The sequence below is a fragment of the Xyrauchen texanus genome, chromosome 13 (assembly GCF_025860055.1).
Source record: "Xyrauchen texanus isolate HMW12.3.18 chromosome 13, RBS_HiC_50CHRs, whole genome shotgun sequence".
Classification (NCBI taxonomy): Eukaryota; Metazoa; Chordata; class Actinopteri; order Cypriniformes; family Catostomidae; genus Xyrauchen; species Xyrauchen texanus.
Genome location: NC_068288.1, coordinates 14,008,536 through 14,029,729, shown reverse-complemented (window position 1 = coordinate 14,029,729; position 21,194 = coordinate 14,008,536). Strand labels below are relative to the sequence as shown.

General features: G+C 38.5%; 1 protein-coding gene across 1 annotated transcript; it reads right to left on the bottom strand.

Moving 5' to 3' along the window:
- Window positions 1-4,316: 4,316 nt before the first annotated feature.
- On the bottom strand, window positions 4,317-20,797 carry ecrg4b (ECRG4 augurin precursor b). The gene is made up of 4 exons (XM_052140498.1): window positions 20,717-20,797; window positions 16,754-16,801; window positions 9,515-9,681; window positions 4,317-6,414 (listed from the first exon to the last, which is right to left on the bottom strand). The coding sequence occupies exons 1-4, from the start codon at window positions 20,784-20,786 to the stop codon at window positions 6,265-6,267; spliced, it is 435 nt and encodes a 144-aa protein (XP_051996458.1). The 5' UTR covers window positions 20,787-20,797; the 3' UTR covers window positions 4,317-6,264.
- Between the last annotated feature and the right edge of the window lie 397 nt (window positions 20,798-21,194).

Here is a 21,194-nt window from a genome sequence, read left to right as displayed (position 1 = left end):
TCTCCACGAGTCTCTCCCATCTAAAGGCCACAAATGACGCCATGCTGGCAAGTTCAGTGTCAGTGGAGGATCAGGAACATCGCTTGTGCATTACAGAGCAGGGCAGATATTCTTCACACCAGACATTTGGGGGTTGTGTTTTTAGATGTTTGATGTACGTGCTCCTTGGCTTACTTGCTCTCTTCATCACCTGATGCTCAGATCAGGGGCTGTTTTTATGTATAGTGTTGAACAAGATCCACACTGTCATCTGTGGGGGTCTGTAGGGTTCTGTTGAGGTTACATGTTGTGCTGTTCATTACAAAACTGCATCTTCCTTTGTTTTGTGACTTGGAATAATTGTAAAAAGGCAAAAGCACAGAGTGACTTTATTTAAGCATACAGAGTTGCATTGTATACGGCATTGCATGTCAAGCTTATGAGATACCTCTCATCCTTGTGTTAGACAGACATTCCTCTGATCTCAGAATGGGAGTTTTATCAAATTTGCACCAGACCATAGTATTTCTCACTTTCCTCTAGGATGTGCAGAGAATAGCACTTTACCGTGCTTCCATTCTGACAGCTGTAAGGAGGTCACAAGCAAGGTTCACAAATTTAAATGGAACCCGTTTTTTCGTTTTTCCTTCTGATTCCCAATTAAATCATAAGCTTACTTATACTATGCCCTTAAAGTGTGAGGAAAAGTGTCTACTCTTTAGTAAAAAAGGGTGCAATATTGGGAATAGGGGTGTAAAAAAGATCATATCCTATTGTATTGTATGATACAAGGCTCACGATACAATCATAGATGGAAATATTCTTAAAATAATTGTTTAAGAATTAAAATAATACAAATGCAAACGGGGCAACAACAAAAAACCCCTTCAAAAATTGCTCTTGAGAATTGTTATGTTTATTGTCCCCCCCAACATTTTGATGAAATTTTCACCCCTGGATACAATACCATACGTATGATACATAAACACATTAAAGTGTAATTCAAACCAAGCAGCACAATATTGAGAGCTGAGAAACAATCTCCTCCGCAGAGAGGTGGTGCTGAACACTCACAGAGCAACAGATCTACAGAACAAAGGTGAGAAGATCAATGGCACACGGCAAGTAGATTGTAGCATTACAGCTTGTCAAATTTTCCAAACAACAATGTCATGAACTGGCACTACAGTACATCAAACATGTTGTTTTATTTACGCCGACATCACTGCACAAATTGGATGATTTGTGATGCAGAATCTCAGCAGCAGCACAGTTGCACCTTCTCCAGACGGCACGGAGCGTGTCACTGATTTTTGGAAACCATTCTTAAGGATCATGCTTGCAAAGTCGATAGTGAAGAAGTAAATATGCTTCAGATTATTCAAACAAAACTTTGCAAGTGTAATTGACCCTTTTCATACTTCCACGTTCATGAAGTGGAAGTCGTCACAGTTGTGTAAACTGTGATGCCGATTGGTAAGAACCAGGGCTGGACTGGTAATCTGGCATGCCGGGCATTTTCCTGGTGGGCCGACGCACTTTGGGGCCGATCAGGGGCGGACTGGCCATCGGGAGAACCTAGCGGGTCGGCCGCGAAACAGGCCGAATGGGCCGCGATAATCTAAAATGAGCCGCCGCGTAATGCAGAACGGACCACAAAACGCCACCGCGATATGCAGAAAAGGACAGCGAACACCCATTTCGAATTGACCTGCGAAAAAACAGACCTGCCCTCAAGTAAAAAGTGTAACAACTAGCCCCAGCCTCCTCTGCCAAATGATTTTAAAACATCCAAGAAAGGGAAGAAAGCATACAACTAATAAGTTCAGAACACAAATAATGTAGTGCTTTACTGAACTGTAAGTAGCACAATTGGTAGAGGTCACCTCACTGTTTTTACTCTTTACTTCTGTACATATTGCCTGATAAACTGTGTGAAGAAGCGTAAAGACGTTGCAGTAGAACAGGGTATCCACAGGTGTGTTTGATCTTGAAACAGACCATTTCAGTAGCAATGTTATATAACAAATCTCTCTTTTTTTCTGATAAAGACAGAAAAATATGAGTTTACAGAGCTGGACATAAATTAGGGATTGTAAAGCAATAACATCAGGATGAAAGCTAAATCAGGTCTCTGATCCACTGAAGTCTTGTACTTCACCCCTGCAGTTCAAACACACACAGACATCCACGAATAAACATCCTCAGTCTCACACAACCCTCAAAAACAAGTGCACACAATCACTGTTTCTTGTTCACACATTGATTTAAAGCTCACAGAGTAGTGAAAAGAAGGCCAGGTGAAGAGGAGATTTTCCATTAATAAAGAAAAATACTTTTGGCTAATTGTAGTGCATTAAATATGAAATTAACAGGATGTGATTCATGGTAACTAATCACATATATGATGTCATGTGATGTGATATATGGCATATTCACTTCAATGTTCTGCTTCAAATTAATATTTTTTTGTTCTGCTATGCTTGCTGAAGCAGATCTTGGCTGCAAGCAGATCTTGGTTTGAAATGCAGTTGGGCCAGAAGATATGTAGGATACGACGAAGGCATTTATTGACAAACACTTGCAAACGTTTGATGGTCTGCTGTGTGATTCCCCAAGTTTCAGAGGCATACAGGAGCACGCTCTCTACAAAGCACCAAAGATGCGAAGCTTCAGGTTCTTGGATATGGTATATGACTTCCATGCCTTGCTTAGCGTGAAATAGGCTTAGCGAGCTCTGTTGACGCGATTGTCAATATCAACATCAGTTCCACCATTTTTGGTTACTTTGCAGTCGAGATAACAGAATTCCTAAACTTCTTCGATGAGTACCCAATCTAGAAGCAATGGCTGGGTGTCATTTGGGCGTATCCAGAACAGTTTGGTCTTCTTGACGTTAAACTTCAGCCAAACTTTGGCTGCATTGCATTGAAGGCATTCCATACAGAATGAGCCATCAAACATCCGTTGTCCGTGTATCCAAGGTCATGCAAACGAGATGTCAGTTGGTATTGTATGCCATCGGGGGCCTCGGCATTAGTGCGCGTCATCACATTGTCGAGTACACCTTTATGGATCTCATACAGCTCACTTTCTCTGCCTGAGTATCTGACTTTACAGTTGGCATCCCTTTACAATTCACAGATAATAGCAATGATGTCGACTGGAACTCCTAGGTTCTCCAGTGGCATACCAAATACACTCCAAATGGCATACCTGTTCACAGCGCCGAACGCTCTTTCAAAGTTGACAAAGAGCAGGAACAGTGGAAATCTCCATTCATCTGATTGCTCAGCAATGATCCGTATCATACTGACTTGGTCAGTGCAAGATCTTCCTCTGCGAAAACCAGCTTGTTGAGGATGCAGCAATTTTTTCGAGAGCAGACACAAGTCTGTCGTGTACAATCATGGGAAGTAGCTTCCCTATTGTATTCAACAATTTAATGCCCCTCCAGATTTTACATTTCCTTAGGTAACCCATCTTAGGGATTGTCACGATCACACCTGTCTTCCAACGCTCCAGAACCTGCATCATTGTCAAAACTTCACCTAGCAGGGCCCACAGATGCTTCACCATTTGGTGGGATCTGCATTTAATCAGCTCGGCTGAGATGTTGGCAGGGCTGGACTGGGAAGAGAAATCGGCCCGGGATTTTACATGGCAACTGGCTCTAAAGTTGAGCGGGGGGGTGTGGGTTTCGCTGTCCTTTTCTGCATGTCGCAGCGCCGTTTTGTGGTCCATTCTGCATTATGCGGCGGCTCATTTTAGCTTATCACGGCCCATTTCATGGCCGACCCACCGGCCCGCTGATTGGGCCCAAAGTGCGTCGGCACACAGGGAAAATGCCCGGTATCCCAGATTACCAGTCCAGCCCTGGCCGAGGGCCTTGTTGGACTTCTTTTTCTCAACTGCAGACTCCACACAGATCAGCAGGATTTTCAGCAAGCATTGCATACCGTTTGTTCTTACATCCAACATATACTTATAAGGACAGTAATTTATCGAACACTGCTTCTTCAGTACGTTGCTTTGGTAAAAGATATAAAAAATCTCATTGTAAATAAAGAAACTCTAATGCAGTGTGAGGCATGACCTCTAATGGATCCATCATTTGTTTCTGTGTCTCTGCCTGACAGATATTAACAACAGGCCTTTTACCCTTTAGTAATTTATAGACCAGACCAAAATTACAACAAAACGGAGCAACATTTTCAATGCCCCATAAGCCTTTTGTCTGTTCTGTAAAATAAAATAATAAACATTAAGTGTTCTTGAGTATTCATCTTGGCTGAAATAAAGACATAAGAGGACTTTATATAATATTTTACTCCACATACGAGTCCTTTATTCTGTCGCACAGCATTTCCTAACAAATGTGCTGTCGTGCACTAATGTGCTGCCAGGAGAGTTCACTTTTACACATGAATTGTTTGTAATTAGGTAAATATCACAAGGAAAGTATATCCTTTAAACTATATTACATTGAGCCGCAGCTGTTGTGGTCTTTATATTTAATGAGTTGAAATAATCAGGCCGACAAATATGAGCTTTATTTAGCAGTTAAATGATTCATGTTAATCTGTATTAATCTCATCCTCATTTCAAATCACTTTTGCACGTTTATGCAAGTCTGTCCGCCCATGTGAGCGTATCAGTGAGTGTTACCTCATTTAAAGGGATAGTTCAACCAAAAATGTCAATTCTGTCATTGTTTACTCACCCTCATGTCATCCCAGATGTGTGTGACTTTCTTTCCTCTGCAGAACACAAATGAAGATTTAAAGAAGAATATCTCAGCTCTTTTGGTCTATACAATGCAAGTGAATGGTGACCAGAACTTTAGTGATGCCGGGAACCTAAGTGATGAATGAGGTCCACCTGTGTGCCACAGCGGTGTCGTGTTCCAGTGAGGGGTGACGGGAGTATTTAAGGAGAGGAGACAGCCGCAGGGGGAGAGAGAGACGCACAAAGCTGTCTATGTGTGTGTGTGTTAATTTATTTGACGTAGCTGGCCAAAAAGTAGTGCGTGTTTAATGTGGGGCTGGAAAGTACTCCGTTACGTTAAACACTGAAAAGTGCGATTAAAGTGTTTTACATGTTTGTTACGTCGTCTCGGCTTCCTCCTTTTCCATGAAATGTTACAGTCAGCATCAAAGTAATCCATTCATCTCCAGGGGTTTAATCCATGTCTTCTGAAGAGATATGATAGGTGTGGGTGAGAAACAGATCACTATTTAAGTCCTGTTTTACAATTAATTCTCCTTCCTTTCCAGCTAGTGGTGATGTGCTCGAAGAATGGCCAAAAAACAAAGGAAGAGGAATGTGAGAGTGAAAGTGGCGATTTATAATAAAAAGGACTTAAACTTGGTCTTTTTCTCACCCACACCTATCATATCCCTTCTGAAGACATGGATTTAAACTGTATTGTATATTGTGTATTCTATATTGTGTGTATTGTTTACTGTACATTGTATATAATTATTGTGTTGTGTAAGTATGTGTACATTTGATATGTAAATTGTGTTGTGTAAGTATGTGTACATCTGATTTGTAAATTGTGTTGTGTAAGTATGTGTACATCTGATTTGTAAATTGTGTTGTGTAAGTATGTGTACATTTGATATGTAAATTGTGTTGTGTAAGTATGTTGTTTATTGTAATTGGTATATGTCTCGTCACTGTCATGACTGCTATGTTGCTCGGAACTGCACACAAGACTTTCACCTACTGTTGCACTTGTGTACAATTGTAGTGTGACAATAAAGTGATTTGATTTGATTTGAAACTCTGGAGTCGAACGATTACATGTTGCCTTTATGTGCTTTTTGGACCTTCAAAGTTCTGGACACCATTCACTTTGGTTTGACATGAGGTTCAGTAAATAATGAGAGAATTTTCATATTTGGGTGAACTATCCCTTTAATGTTTTATTTTTGATGTAGCCACTCACATTTTATTTAAACAATACAGTTTTGAGGATGTGATACAGAATTGAACTTGAAATACAATTTTTTTAACATTGCAATTTAATGTTGATCTTGACAATCCCATAAACCTGCTCACGTACTGAAAAAAAAGAGACAAAACTAAGAACACAGATGATGTTATTATCTCAGGCTATCAGCACCTAACATTCTGCCTAACATCCCCTTTTGTGCACCGCGGAAGAAAGAAAATGATTGTATATGGGCTTAAAACAATACAAGGGTTAGCTAGACAGTACGATAATTCATTTTTGGGTGAACTGTCACTTTAAGCTCTAGGAAATGGCAGAAGTGGGCTTTAATAATAATCATAATTGACATTAGCTCCATGTCTGTAGGAGCTGGGGTCCTGTTGGCTCATAGCTGCATTTTCATCGTGATGATGCTGCCGGCCCTGGTCATGTGATCTGGCTTGGTCCATCCAATAGGAGAGATCAGTCTCAAGTCTCTGGAAGTACAGTATTTAATGGTGAAATGAGAGCACATATGGTAAATATAAGTATGTTTGGGTTTTATGCATTCTCCTTGGAGAGATGAAGTAAAGATTGAGAGATTAAATTGAATTTGTACACATTGCAGATCATATTCAAACCTGAGCACCACTGTAAAACATGCCAGCACTTGCACTAACAACTATACCACAGTTCACACTATTCAAGTAAACATTACATTTGTGATGAAAAGATAGATTCAGATGTATTTGTAAGAAAGGCATGAAGAACAACTGCTAAAAAAATATTTTACTAATGCTTAAGAACAATTTATTATAAAAATAAAAAATAAAAAAATCTGATTAAAAAACATTAGAGAAATCAGAAACACTGTAATGAATGACTAATAATTGGACTTGTAAGGAACTAGTTACTGATTTGTTTGGGATTATAAAATATTTACTAGGCCTGATTTCTTGCTCTTGCCGTATAGCCTGTTTGCAGGTAAAACTAATTATTATGAGGTAAAACAAAAGACACCAATAACTAATAAGGTGCAAGACACATCATTTATAGGTTCTCATTACACTATGTGGATGTGCAACTTATAAGAATGAAATAAATATAAAAGGACTTTTGAGGCTTAGATAAATAGCAACAAAAAGCATCATCTTTGCACTAAGAGCAAATAGTGTTAGACGATATCTGCACACCTAATTAAATAAAACCATTCAATATAGTGACATCACTGAAGCATGATTATATAGACTCCCACAAACACCCTACATCAACCCCTACACATAAACCTAACCCTACCTAATCAAACCTAAACCTACACCCAAACCTACCCCTTCACCTAATCAAACCTAACCCTACACCTAAACTTAACCCTACAACTAAACCTAACCCTACCCCTAAACCTAGATCTAACCCTAAACCTACACCTGAACCTAACCCTACACCTGAACCTAACCCTACACCTAAACATAACCCTACCTCAACCCTACATCTAACCCTAACCCTACACCTAAACCTAACCCTACACCTAAACCTAACCCTACACCTGAACCTAACCCTACACCTAACCCTACACCTGAACCTAACACTACACCAACCCTACACCTACACCTGAACCTAACACTACACCAACCCTACACCTACACCTGAATTTAACCCTACACCAACCCTACACCTAAACCTACACCTGAACCTAACCCTACACCTAAACATAACCCTACACCAACCCTACACCTAACCCTAACACTACCCCAACCCTACATCTAAACCTAACCCTACACCTAACCCTAACCCTACACCTGAACCTAACCCTACACCTGAACCTAACCCTACACCTAACCCTACACCTACACCTGAATCTAACCCTACACCTGAACCTAACACTACACCAACCCTACACCTACACCTGAACCTAACCCTAAACCTGAACCTACACTTCACCCGAACATAACCCTACATCTAAACCTAACCCTACACCTAAACCTACACCTGAACCTAACACTACACCAACCCTACACCTACACCTGAACCTAACCCTAAACCTGAACCTACACTTCACCCGAACCTAACCCTACACCTAAACCTACACCTGAACCTAACCCTACATCTAAACCTAACCCTACACCTAAACCTACACCTGAACCTAACACTACACCAACCCTACACCTACACCTGAACCTAACCCTAAACCTGAACCTACACTTCACCCGAACCTAACCCTACATCTAAACCTAACCCTACACCTAAACCTACACCTGAACCTAACACTACACCAACCCTACACCTACACCTGAACCTAACCCTAAACCTGAACCTACACTTCACCCGAACCTAACCCTACATCTAAACCTAACCCTACACCTAAACCTACACCTGAACCTAACCCTTACACTACCCCAACCCTACATCTAAACCTAAACCTAACCCTACACCCAACCCTAACCTTCCCCGCTTTGTTGAAACGCTACATGCATTCTACATGTATTTCATATAAGCCGCACATTCACACAGAGGACTGAGAAACTATAAAGGATGTATTTTGCATCAAACTTGCTACTGATTTGTTTTTAGCAAAAAAAAGTATTGTTTTGACAAAAGCAAATATAAAGGGGCTATATAGCAAGAACAAGAAATCAGCCAATAAATGCTTTATAAATACTTTATAATGCCAAACAAGTCCAAAATTAGTCACTTACATGTGTCAGGAATTACTGTCTAATTTCTGATCCCTAAAATAAAGAGTTACTAAGTAATCTTCAGAGACTATTTTAAATGAAGTGCCAATTTTCATCTTTTAAGTCAACGTAGACCCCTATAATACTGATTTATATGATTTTAAACAAAATAATTATTAAATTAATTAAATTATTATTTGCTATTCAACAATGGAGGCATACTAGGGAAGGGTATAGTTCCAAAATATTTCAGTTCCCGTAGCTCAAACTGTAGAATATGCCACGAACATCACCAAGATCACACAGAGACTATATACTTAGAATACAATTCTCCGTAAGTATCTGCCAAAGGTGTAAATGTCAATATGCCCCCTAAAGGTTGCATGATGAAATTGAGAAAGTTTAAAGCTTCTTGATACTTTAAAAACACAATATTCTTCATAATACATTTTTAGATTAACTTCTATTTTAATATATTTTTATGAAGGGATGAAAACACGATGTCCATCAACTGTCACACATAAACAGGAAGAGGAGCAGCTGTGCCCAGCAGGACACAGGTGTCAGTTGTGCCAATGTTATATCGGGCATCCAGTGTCAGTTGTCAGTTCCCGCTAATCACACTTCGTCTATAATGCACTCCAGCTTTCTCTCTGAGCCCAGACATCAGCCTCACCCTGTCCTCATTATAACTGCATCACAATATAGACATGGCTCTTGTGTATACATTTATTTGACATTTAATTCCCTTGCCCATATCGAAATTAAATTGAGTAAATTTGTCATGTACAACTTAATACAATGATGAGACAGATTGCATATGCAAAAGTGAAAAGATTTACTTGGTTTACTTAAACATACTGACATATAATGTGTGGGATTGTACAGACATGTGCAGTTGCAGTGAAGACACGATTTCACTTACTGCCTCATCGTAGCCCAGGTACATGAACTGCTGGATCCATTGCTGCACGTCAGGGCGACTGCGATCCCACACGTTTCTCCTAGACCTGTGAAGAGCTGAAAGAAACTCTTTTGCCTTGTACTGAGACACTGCAATCTGCGCTTTAGGACTGGATTCCAGCTCCTTGACTGCAGAAAGTGGGAGATATTCAAGGCCAGAATCAGAGATTAACATTAATGTTTTTATCAACTGTTGCGGTCACTTTATAAAAGCAAGAGGTTGCCTAAAGACTGTCTAAACTAACTAAAATCACCCCTTTCCTATGGTAAAAAAAACTGAGTGGCTTCAGGGGGTTTGATTATATGCCTAATTGTGCAACAGCAGCATGTCTTACAGTGCATTCACAAAGTTTTCAGACATTTTGTTATGTTGCAGCCCTATGCTAAAATGCTTTTTCTTCACATCAATCTACACTCCATACCCCATAATGATAAAGCAAAAACCTCATTTTTATAACTTTGCATATTTATTAAAAATGTTTTTTTTTATATATCACATTGACATACAGGTACTCAGGCCCTTAACTCAGTACTTAGTTGAAGCACCTTTGGCAGTGATTACAGCCTCAAGTCTTTTTGGGGATGCTGTGACAAGCTTTGCATGCTTGGATTTGGGGATTTTCTGCCATTCTTCTCTGCAGATCCTCTCAAGCTCATGTTGGATGGGGGACCGTTGGTGGACACCCCAAAGATGCTCGATTGGGTTCAAGTTCAGACTCTGGCTGGGCCATGCAAGGACATTCACAGAATTGTCCCGAAGCCACTCTTGCGTTGTCTTGGCTGTGTGCTTTGGGTCATTGTCCTGTTGGAAAGTGAACCTTTGGCCCATTCTGAGGTCCTGAGCACTCTGGACTAATTTCCATTAAGGATATCTCTGTATTTTGCTGAGTTCAGCTTTCGTTCAACCCTGACCAGTCCCCAGTCCCTGCCGCTGAAAAACACCCCCACAGCATGATGCCACCACCACCACCATGCTTCACCGTTGGGATGGTGTTGTGCAGGTGATGAGGGGTACCTGGTTTCCTCCAGACATGACGCTTGGAATTGAGGCCAAACAGTTCAATCTTTGTTTTATCAGACCAGAGAATCTTGTTTCTCACAGTCTGAGTGTCCTTTAGGTGCTTTTATGTGTCTTGACAGAGGAGAGGCTTTCGTCTGGACACTCTGCCATAAATCCCAGATTGGTGGAGTATTGCAGTGATGGTCGTCCTTCTGCAAGTTTCTCCCATCTCCACACATGCTCTCTGGAGCTCAACCAGAGTGACGATCGGGTTCTTGGTCGCCTCTCTTACCAAGACCCTTCTCCCCTGATTGCTCAGTTTGTCCAGGCGGCCAGCTCTAGGAAGAGTCCTGGTTGTTCCAAACTTCTTCCATTTAAGAACTATGGAGGCCACTGTGCCCTTGGGAACCTTTAATGCAGCCGAAACACTTTTCTATACTTCCCCAGATCTGTGCATCGACACAATCCTGTCTCTGAGCTCTGCAGGCAGTTCCTTTGGCCTCATGGCTTGGTTTTTGCTCTAATATGCATTTTCAGCTGTAAGACCTTATATAGACCCTTTGCAACCACGTGACCACGACCACGTGACGACGCCATGCTGGACGGCAACATCACTGGATGCACAGGCTAAACACAGTAGTAGACGAGCGGGAAATTTGATTAGTTTTTTAAACAGTTTAATATAGATAAGATACCACTAAACTGCATGGCTTCTTCTATTGAAAAAGTTGTCGTGCCGTTATCGGTCGAGGTCGGGCATCTGCTAGGTCCTCACAAAGAGCGGTATTTGGAGAAGTTGGAGATAGCAGGTTTGGATACCGACACATACCTTCTTCCTCCCTCAGTTTTTACGGAACTCATTAAATCGCCGGATCTGCCCGACTTCGGCCCACATGATTTGTACCACTACGTGGTAAACGGGGTATCGCCATACACGGGAGCTGATCTCAAAGCTTTTAAAAGTCTGGATGCTTACCAGTTCTTTGTAGCTGGCTGGGTAACAGGTACGCGATGCTACGCTAACGGCGGGGGGAGCTACCTCATAATGGCAAAGGTAAGACATCAATCTATGGTTTATTTTGTATTAACATCTATTTTTTACTTAAGTAAAGATTTATATAACACGTAGCCTATGATTTTAGAGGACATTGTCGGCCGTGGCTTTTTAATGGATGCCTGGACCATAGACTATAAAAAGGCCTGGACGCATCCCTGCTCTGGGAAGTGCAGTCATTAATTATCGATCACACGTTAATCCATGCTGTAAACCATGGAGTATCTGTGATCAGTAATAACCACATATAATTGTAACATCTAGCCATCTTTAAGTTATTATATTCACTGTAGCCTATGTTAAAATTTGACCTGGTAAACACAGCATTGTGATTAAGATGTATTCACAAGGTGCATTTATGGTGTCACTGCAGAAGTAAACAATAACATCACAATAACATTCATGTAAGAATAATGTATTTATGCCACTTTCTGTAATTGTAGGTGCATCATAGCCAGTCACTGTCTGAAACCCAACTACAACCATGGGTATCTTTGAAGAAGGATGGGACAGACTTGTGTGGCCACTGTACATGTAAAGCGGGCCTGGGAGAGGTGTGCTCCCACGAAACAGCTTTGCTGTACGCAATAGACTCTGCTGTCAAACATCTGGGAGACAAAAGCTGCACTGATGGGCCCAGACAGTGGGGACTACCTCCTTTGAAAGCAGGCAAGGCTTTGTATGAAGAGGGATCGGGAATTGATTTCTCAATCCTGCCAAAAAGCGTTGTGGTGTAAACAACCAAAGCCATTCAGGTTGTCCATCTGGGAAAAAAGTGGGTGTGTCTGCAGCAGCTATAGAACAATTCTACAAGGCTCTGGATAATGCAACTCCAAACCCTTCTGAGAAGAGTGGTATACTACGCATAATGCCGCACTACTGTAAACAGTTTCAACCAAAGGTGGTGTCACTGGGTCTACCACATCCCCTGACTGAGTTATACAGTGCTCAGAACCGGAAGCTGTCTGCCTCGGACCTTGAGAAAAAATGTGATGCGGTATTCAATGATATGGAAGTCACACCAGAGCGGGTATAGTCATCCCTCTTAATCTCATATGACTAAAATGTGCTTGAAGGTGTCATGTCATTAATTTCATCTTCTATAATTTACAATGTTGTAGGCAGTAAAAGTTGAGGAAGAGACACGACAACAGGGAAAGTCAAGGCTATGGTTTGACATGAGGGCTGGTAGGGTGACGGCATCTAGGTTCAAGTCAGCTGCAAGGACAGACCCTACAAATCCTTCCAAATCCCTAATTAGGCAGATCTGTTACCCTGACCTATGTAGATTTTCAACAGTTGCAACCAGGCATGTGTGACATAATGACACAAACATATAGTTTCTGTTTTTAATTTCACCGTAGTGTAAGTGAGTAAAGAAATTAGATGTGCTTTGAACTTATGTTTCAACTATGGAAATGTATGCAATACATGTTGTGTTCTAATGTAGAGGGCCCCTGCTTTCTTAAAAAAACATCAAAGAAACAAACACAAGACAAAGAAATGCGTTTATCATTGGAAAATGTATTACAGTCAGTATTACAAATTATCAACATTAAATTACAAACATGCATCCCTCAATCTCTTTGAGTGCCCTTATCTATTTTTAATCCCAGGTGTATGGTGAAGGTCCTTTTCCTATTTATTCCTAATGTTCCTTTTAAATGGTTCCTGTTTAGGGATGCACGATGATATCAGCACGACATCGGTATCGGTCGATAAAAGCTTAAAATTATCATCATCGGCAGATATGAATATTTCTATACTATGCGCACGCGACGATTGTGAACGTAGCATTAGCACCAGCAACTTAAACTTCCAACATGTCAGCTGTGTGGAGGAAAAGACTCGCGTCAGTCTCAAGTTCTCTTTCGGGCTTGAACAAAACATAACACGTACAAATTATGCCAAAATGTCAGTTTTGTCGAGTGTCCTCATAAGAGCAGTCTTAAATGATTTAAATAAAGTCTTAAATTAACGTAGAGAGTGATGTGCACACTGCCGCAACAGCTTTTTATAAGCGATGTAAAAAATTAGTTTTGTTTTCAAATTAGCGCAAATTCAAGGCACAATAACAAAACAGTGCTGCTCCGCACGACCACCATTATGCATGCCCGTGCAAACACGCGCATTTTACGTTTGCCTTTAAATTAGTGGAATGTATCTTCACCGTCACATCCCTACTCCTAAGGACTGAAGTTTGAAGTCTGAACTTAAAAATAAAATGTGGCACAGGCATATCATTTATTCTCCTCATTTATTCTAAGTGAAATAATTTATCTATTTTTCAGGGGTGAATGTCTGTCTACATTTGTAAAAGTATATATTTATGGTAGAATCAAATGTTGTTTGTCTTTTGTATTGCCTTATCTACAACACATGAGTGTAATAAGATAAAGGCAGTACAGGAGAGGGACTTTGATTTGATTTCTAAAAGCCAAAATGAGTTTGAAAATATCGGCATATCGAATATTGGCCAAAATCCAATATTGTGCATCCCTATTCCTGATATATTTAATTTACATATTTTTAAACGACTCTGTGATAGAATATGATACAAGAGAATATTATGTGCTATTAAAAGTAGGCCAATTTTGGGTACTGACATCAATAGTACTTATAGTTCTTAGGAAATGAGAGAACAAATCCAATGAAAAGAGCACTCAAAGAGTTACGATGACTTAATAACATTATTTTTCTAATTTACAGATGGGGATGTGAACATGAACAAAAAGCCAGAGAGACGCATGAGGCGTACGCTGCACAACATCATCAGGACCTAAGTGTTCGTGATGCCGGTCTCCACATTGATACCTCCCGTCCGTACCTTGGAGCATCTCCAGATGCCTTGCTGTCCTGCTCCTGCTGTGGCAATGGTATTTTGGAAATCAAGGACACCAGAGTCCTCAGTGCCACTGAAAAGAAACATTTCTGCATTGAGAACACAGATGGTACACATGCACTTAACAGAGATCATCAATACCACTACCAGGTGCAAGCCCAGTTGTTTGTGACGAGGCGGAAGTTTTGTGACTTCATGGTGTGGTCTACGTCCAATTTTTTCGTACAGAGAATTTTGCCTGATGCTGACTTTTTTACAGAAGCAGTGCAGAATGTCGAGTCCTTCTATAGGTCAGCCATTTTATCTGAGTTATTGGCCAAGACATATACATGCCCAGACAGACTGCTGTCAGACAAAACACAGTCCACAGACTCACAAGAATTGGAGGAGTAGTAGGGTGTTGTTCAAAACATGAAGTGAACTACTAGAATTGTTGGCTCTTTGTAAATTATAGAGTGTGGTCTAGACCTACTGTATTTGTAAAGTTTTTCGAAATAACTCTTGTTATGATTTGATACTATTAATAAAATTGAATTATTTAGTAAGATTTGCCAGTGTGCAATTCTACATGCATTTAATATCCTTTTATAAGGGACAAAAGCACGGTCAAAAGATTGAGGGCTGGTTTATTTTACAAAAACATCTTTCAACACGTTTATAAAAGCCAACCTAAATTAGAGAGAAGCGTAGACGTTTAAGTGCAAAATCTGCGTTGTTTTTTGTGTCAGATACAGATGACACTGTTAGAGACGGGCGATCAGTGTGAATGGGTAGACTGCACAGCCCTATCACGCTAGCTGGTACTTGCTCATTACATAGCTTACTCATGTTACAAATGACAATTTGACTGGGTCTCCATCTGGACATGGATGACGGTATGGTATTACAGAAATGAATTACACGTAACTGGGAAATTATTCTTACCTTGTAAAAAATGCTTGCTGCAAATCCTGGAGTACTTGGAGGGCTGCTAGTCCTTTCGGCTGATAGCAGCAACCCATCGATGCCTTCTCTCCCCATCAACTGGTATTCGATAAAACGGTAGATTGGTTTTACCCTGTCTATTAGCACACCCCACGGCACAACACGAAATAACCATTTTATAACACGAACGAACACAAACCACACAAACACGAACTCGTTTGGCTTGCCGTCCGTCTACAGAATAGCTCTTCCGCCGTCCGTCATGGCGTTCAGAATTCGCGCAAGTAGAGCGTGACGTCACGTGCAAAGGATCTATAGACAGGTGTGTGCCTTTCCAAATCATGTCCTATCAATTGAATTTGCCACCGGTGGATTTAAAGTTGATCCACAGAAATGGGATGGATCTGAGATAAATTTCAAGTGTCACAGCAAAGGGTCTGAATACTTATGTCAATGTGATATTTTGTTTTTATAATTTTTTTTTATAAATTTGAAACTGTATCAGAAATTGTTTTTTGCTACAGACATCACCTGTCAATCAACTTGAGAATGTGCATTGCATTTTTTAATGTAATCTGAGGTAAAGAAGCACAATTTATGATTCCAATATTATACACATTTTATTGCTGATTTGAAACTTTCTTTGATCGTAATCTTGACCAACAGTTTTTGAGATTTTGGTCTTTATCCATTTGAGCAGATAGAAGCTACACTCCCGAGAGCAGCTGCCAGAATGTGCTTGAAGTTCGTCAGATGTTTTGCAACACTGAGTAAATGCATCAGGTATTTAATGAAGAATATATTTTCACACTATATGTTAATCTTAGTTCATGTAACTATTGTTGTTAACTAATGCTAACAAATCTAGCCTTATTTGAAAGTGTTACCAATTCGACTATTTTTACATTAACTAAATGCGGCAAATGTTTTAGGCTGACAGCCCAAAGGGACAGGACCCCTGCCCAATTATCTTGCTCTGACGATGACACGCAGAGACTCTGGCCTCTCGTTTAGAGCCCTGAGGTTCCACACCTCCGAGTTATAAATATCAATGGTGTCTTTCGTTTATAATTAGTACTGTACATTTCCCTTTGAAAATGTCAGATATCAATCTCTGTCAGCTCCGTAGGTCAGAAGCTGATGGGTAATTCTGGCCTAATGTGAAGAATTGATAGGAGGAAAGACATCAGGGGGCATCCGACTATAATTATAGATTTATGGTAAACAGCTAAACTGTTGGCATGATTGGCAGGGTGGGTGATTATGCTTTATGAATGTGTGCTGGGAGAGCAACGAGTACCTCTCCTTCCGGGGTCAATAAAACCTGGATCATTAACCTGACACGTCTTTATTAAAATCACGGATGCTGCAGTCATCTCACCTTCTTGTTTCATGATAATCTTGCGAAGTCTACTTTCAGATGAACCACCTAAAATGAGCAAACAAACATACTTGTTTAAAATGAATACTTCAGGTTGAAATTAGACCACATTAATGAAGCAATAGTCAAGAACTGCTGTGGATCTGATCAAGGACTGGTCTCTAATAAGACTGCAAGTTATTCCATATTTTGGTCCGATTCTTCGAACCGATTTAGCCATCCCATGGTTCTCTTCTCTCTTGTTGTCTTCTGTACCCACCTCAAAGCAACAGTGCTGTCAGCTGTAATGTCGATGTCAGTGGGGTCAGCTCAACATTTGACAATTATTAAAATATATTTTCAATATTTTGATTTGTGTTTGTTTAGCTTCCCTGTTGATTCACTGCATGTAATGGTGATTTCAAAATGATTATTTTTATATTTAATATTTTACATTTACATAGAAATAAGATGTTAAATGAAAATATATATATATATATATATATATATATATATATATATATATATATATATATATATATATTCTGCCTTTATACAATGAAAGATTACAATTGACATTTACAAAAAAAGTAGTTTGTTCAATAGATTCAATATACTGCAATTTATGTACAGTATATATATATATATTCGGGCTGTCAATTGATAGACATTTTTAATCGAATTAATTACACAATGTCCTGATTAATTAATCGTGATTAATCGCATATACAAATATTTGCTGAGATGTTCAATTCTTAGTATTATTAATTATTAATACATGATTGAAATACATATTTATATTAATAAAACATATAAATGCCCTAATACATTAATTCACAATTCATCCTAATTCATCAAAATAGACTATTACAGTCTATCATATATATATATATATATATATATATATATATATATATATATATATATATATATATATATATATATATATATATCAATCGATTAAAAATTGAAATCGAATTAATTCCATGGTCTCCCGATTAATTAATCGTGATTAATCGCAATACAAATATTTGCTGAGAAAGTCCCTCATATAACAATAATTCAATATATAATGATTATACATATCTATATCAATATAGAATTATACATAACTATCTTTAAATATTAAAAAATTATATATATATATATATATATATTCAGATAATTAAAATGCTTTACATTCCTGTAGCAGAAGAGTTCATCATGAATCAATGAAAAATAAGAAACACTTGAAGGTGCCCTTTGTTAAGGGTTTATAAAGGATTTCATAATGACTATTAATCCATTTACAAATGCATTATACATCATTACCATATGTTAATAACAACATCAATTTCATGCAATCCTTACCAAATAGTGAGCCATTTTATCTCATGTTCAAAATGTTTAATAACACTTATTCAACATTAGAATAACACATGAAAACACATTGACACACACTGTATGAAGGATTTAAGGAATCGCCAACATTAAACCCATGTTCATGAAGTTCTGTATGGTTTAATGGTCATCAGGCTTTATTAGGCTTTTTCAGGGGACTTTAGGTAACTAGGATTAGGTGAGCATGAGACGGCACTTGAGGTACAGTAGCACCATTCTTTTGAAATCAATGTGACAAGGAAATTGACAACACAAGTGAGTCGATGCATTACAGTAATTCATATAAACTCAAAGCTGTTGCACAATGGTTCCTTTAAATCTCACTACGATAGCCAACTTTTTTCTTTATTGTTACATAAATCTTCAACTATAGCATGTAATGTTTTGTAATTAAGTATTAGTAAGTGTATTTATTAAGCATTTATAACATGTAATTACATTGTGAGGGTTCTGGCTCACTGGTATGCTCATCAGACCATGCGATGGGGTTGTAAAGTTTCAGCCCCTTTTGGGGTTGCAGTAGTGTTGGGCAAGGGGGGATTTTGTCCCCAGTTCTCTTTAATCTCTATATTGACGATCTGTCGAAATGTTTGAAAGCCTGTAATACTGGGTGTATCATTGGAAATATTTTAAAATATGTATGTAGATGCTGTTGTGGTCTTCAGCAGCTCCTCAAAGTATGTTCTGTGCATGTTTTGAACATGATATCATATATAATGCTAGTAAGAGTGTTGTTATGATCTGCAGAACTAAAGAGGATAAATGTATAAACTTTCCCGTGTCTGAAAAGAATCTTAATGTTTGTGTGAAGGTAAAATATCTTGGGCATTTTATTACTGAGCAGGTGACAGATGATGAGGATATTGAAAGGCAACGCCGCATGATGAATACACAGGCTAACATACTTTTATGCAAGTTTAGTGCATGCACAGATGAAGTGAAGATCTACACCGCACATTTGTGCTCAAACTATAGGATAGCAAGCTGGAAGAGACTTCAAGTAGCTGATAATGATGCAATGAGAATTGTATTTAAGAAACCTAGATGGCATAGTGCGAGTGAAGTGTTTAAAACTTTTCATGCTGTTTTAAGACATTTTATGTATAATTTAATTTGCCGGCTCAACAAGTCTGGAAATGAAATGATTGTGGGCTAATCAAATATAAAGGTCAGTACTATACGCTACAAATCCAAGCTGTGGAGACATTGGTACCATTGCATCTTTGTAAAACATTGATTTGTATGAATTATATATATATATATATATATAATGTATTTATTTATTTGTATATGTATGCTGCTTATTTTATTTATAGTCTTGTATTTTAATTGGACCCTGAGTCTGTAATACATTAATTTTTTTAATGTAAATTAAAATATTATTTGGCTATTTCTGTATTTCTATTTATGCTGTTATAATCATATTCTAATGATTCATAATGCATGTGTAAATGATTAAGCAGTCTTAAATGAACCCGCTTTATGAACCCTTAATGAAGGGAAAATTAATGTAAAGTGTTACCAAATATATATATAGTAATGATATACATGTAACGGGATTACGTATTTAAAATACAAAATATAAGTAACTGTATTCCACTACAGTTACAATTTAAATCATTGGTAATTAGAATACAGTTACATTCAAATAGTAATTGGATTACAGAAGAGATTACTTTGTATTTTATTGTCATTTGTTTCATTTAATATTTAGTTCTTTCAGATGGAAAACATTTAAACATATAAATGATCCAAAGTGCATTTGAACAGCGGTGAAACACTTTCTGATGATGTGACATTCATACGAGCAGACAGAGAAGTACGTTTGAAGTACGTTTGGAGCAGAAGAAATAGAAATAAACCTTGTGTAAATTGTTAGCTTTATGCTAAGCTAAAATGCTATTTCTAGCCATTTTACATGCACATGTGACCAGACACGAACATATTTATTTATCAAGAAAATTCACACTGAATCATAATTTATTTTTTCTAGTAAGATCTTTGAAATTAGGGCAAAAATCATTTTCTTGATATTTTTTTTTATTGTTTTCCTGTAAAAATATCTAAAATCCTTAAAACAAGATCAGTTTGATTAATCTTGTTTTAGAAACAACACTCATGAGATATTTGGGTTTTTCAGAGAATGTATTTGTAACATGTATTTTGAGTTTTTATAGTCAAAACAAGAGAAAAAAAATCTACCAGTGCTGAAGAAGTAATCCAAAGTATTTAGATTACATTACTGACCTTGAGTAATCCAATGGAATATGTTACAAATTACATTTTACAGCATTCTGTAATCTTTAGTGGAATATATTCCAAAAGTAATCCTCCCAACCCTGTATATATTTATATATATTTATACTGTATGTGCATCTAAATGAAACATGGAACATTGATCCAGATATGTGTCCTGTGGGGTTGAGTTCCCCATGCATTGAAGGGTGAACAGTCAAACTCTTTACAGATTTTCACACAGCCCTGTTGACAAGGCTCATAAAATCACCACAACTTTATCACTAAAGTCAAGTCCAAAATGTGGTGACAAAAATTGTCTGAGAGCCCCAAAAATTGGTATGAAAATAATGACCTTAAATGACGTACCTGAGGGTGCGCAGACAAGCAGGATGCTCATGAAAAGGAACGCTTGTACACAGATGCTGTAGGGTGACATGCTGCTGTCCCATCAACTGTAGCAGGGTTGTGTGGCGGGGAAGGATGTGCTTGGGATGTCAAGACGCCATCCCGGTCGGACAAGCAAACATTCCAGCAGGAGACCTGTTAGCGCTTGTGGAGGAATGTGCACGGAGGCCCACAGAAAGGCCCTGTCCCTCCAAATACCAGCGCGCACGCTGTTTGACAGACTGTAACACCTTACGGTAAGTTTCTATTTGTTAAAATGTGTAAATGCGTTCGGCTAATTAACAATGAGCATTTATTCATTTTGGTTCATGTTAATTATAAAAATACAATTGTTCACTGTAAGCTCATTATGCATTAACTAACTAATGTTTATTTGAAAACTGTAATACTAACATTATGTAAAGGTAACATGACATGAACATTAACCGAGATGAATATG

Bases quoted from the DNA above. Each gene is read 5' to 3' on its own strand.
- ecrg4b (XM_052140498.1), bottom strand. From the start codon at position 20,786: ATGTCACCCTACAGCATCTGTGTACAAGCGTTCCTTTTCATGAGCATC. The intron at 9,682-16,753 runs GTGAGATGACTG...CACTTTCTGCAG, and splicing joins GATTATCATGAAACAAGAAG to TCAAGGAGCTGGAATCCAGT. The intron at 6,415-9,514 runs GTAAGTGAAATC...CTGTACTTCCAG, and splicing joins ACCTGGGCTACGATGAGGCA to AGACTTGAGACTGATCTCTC.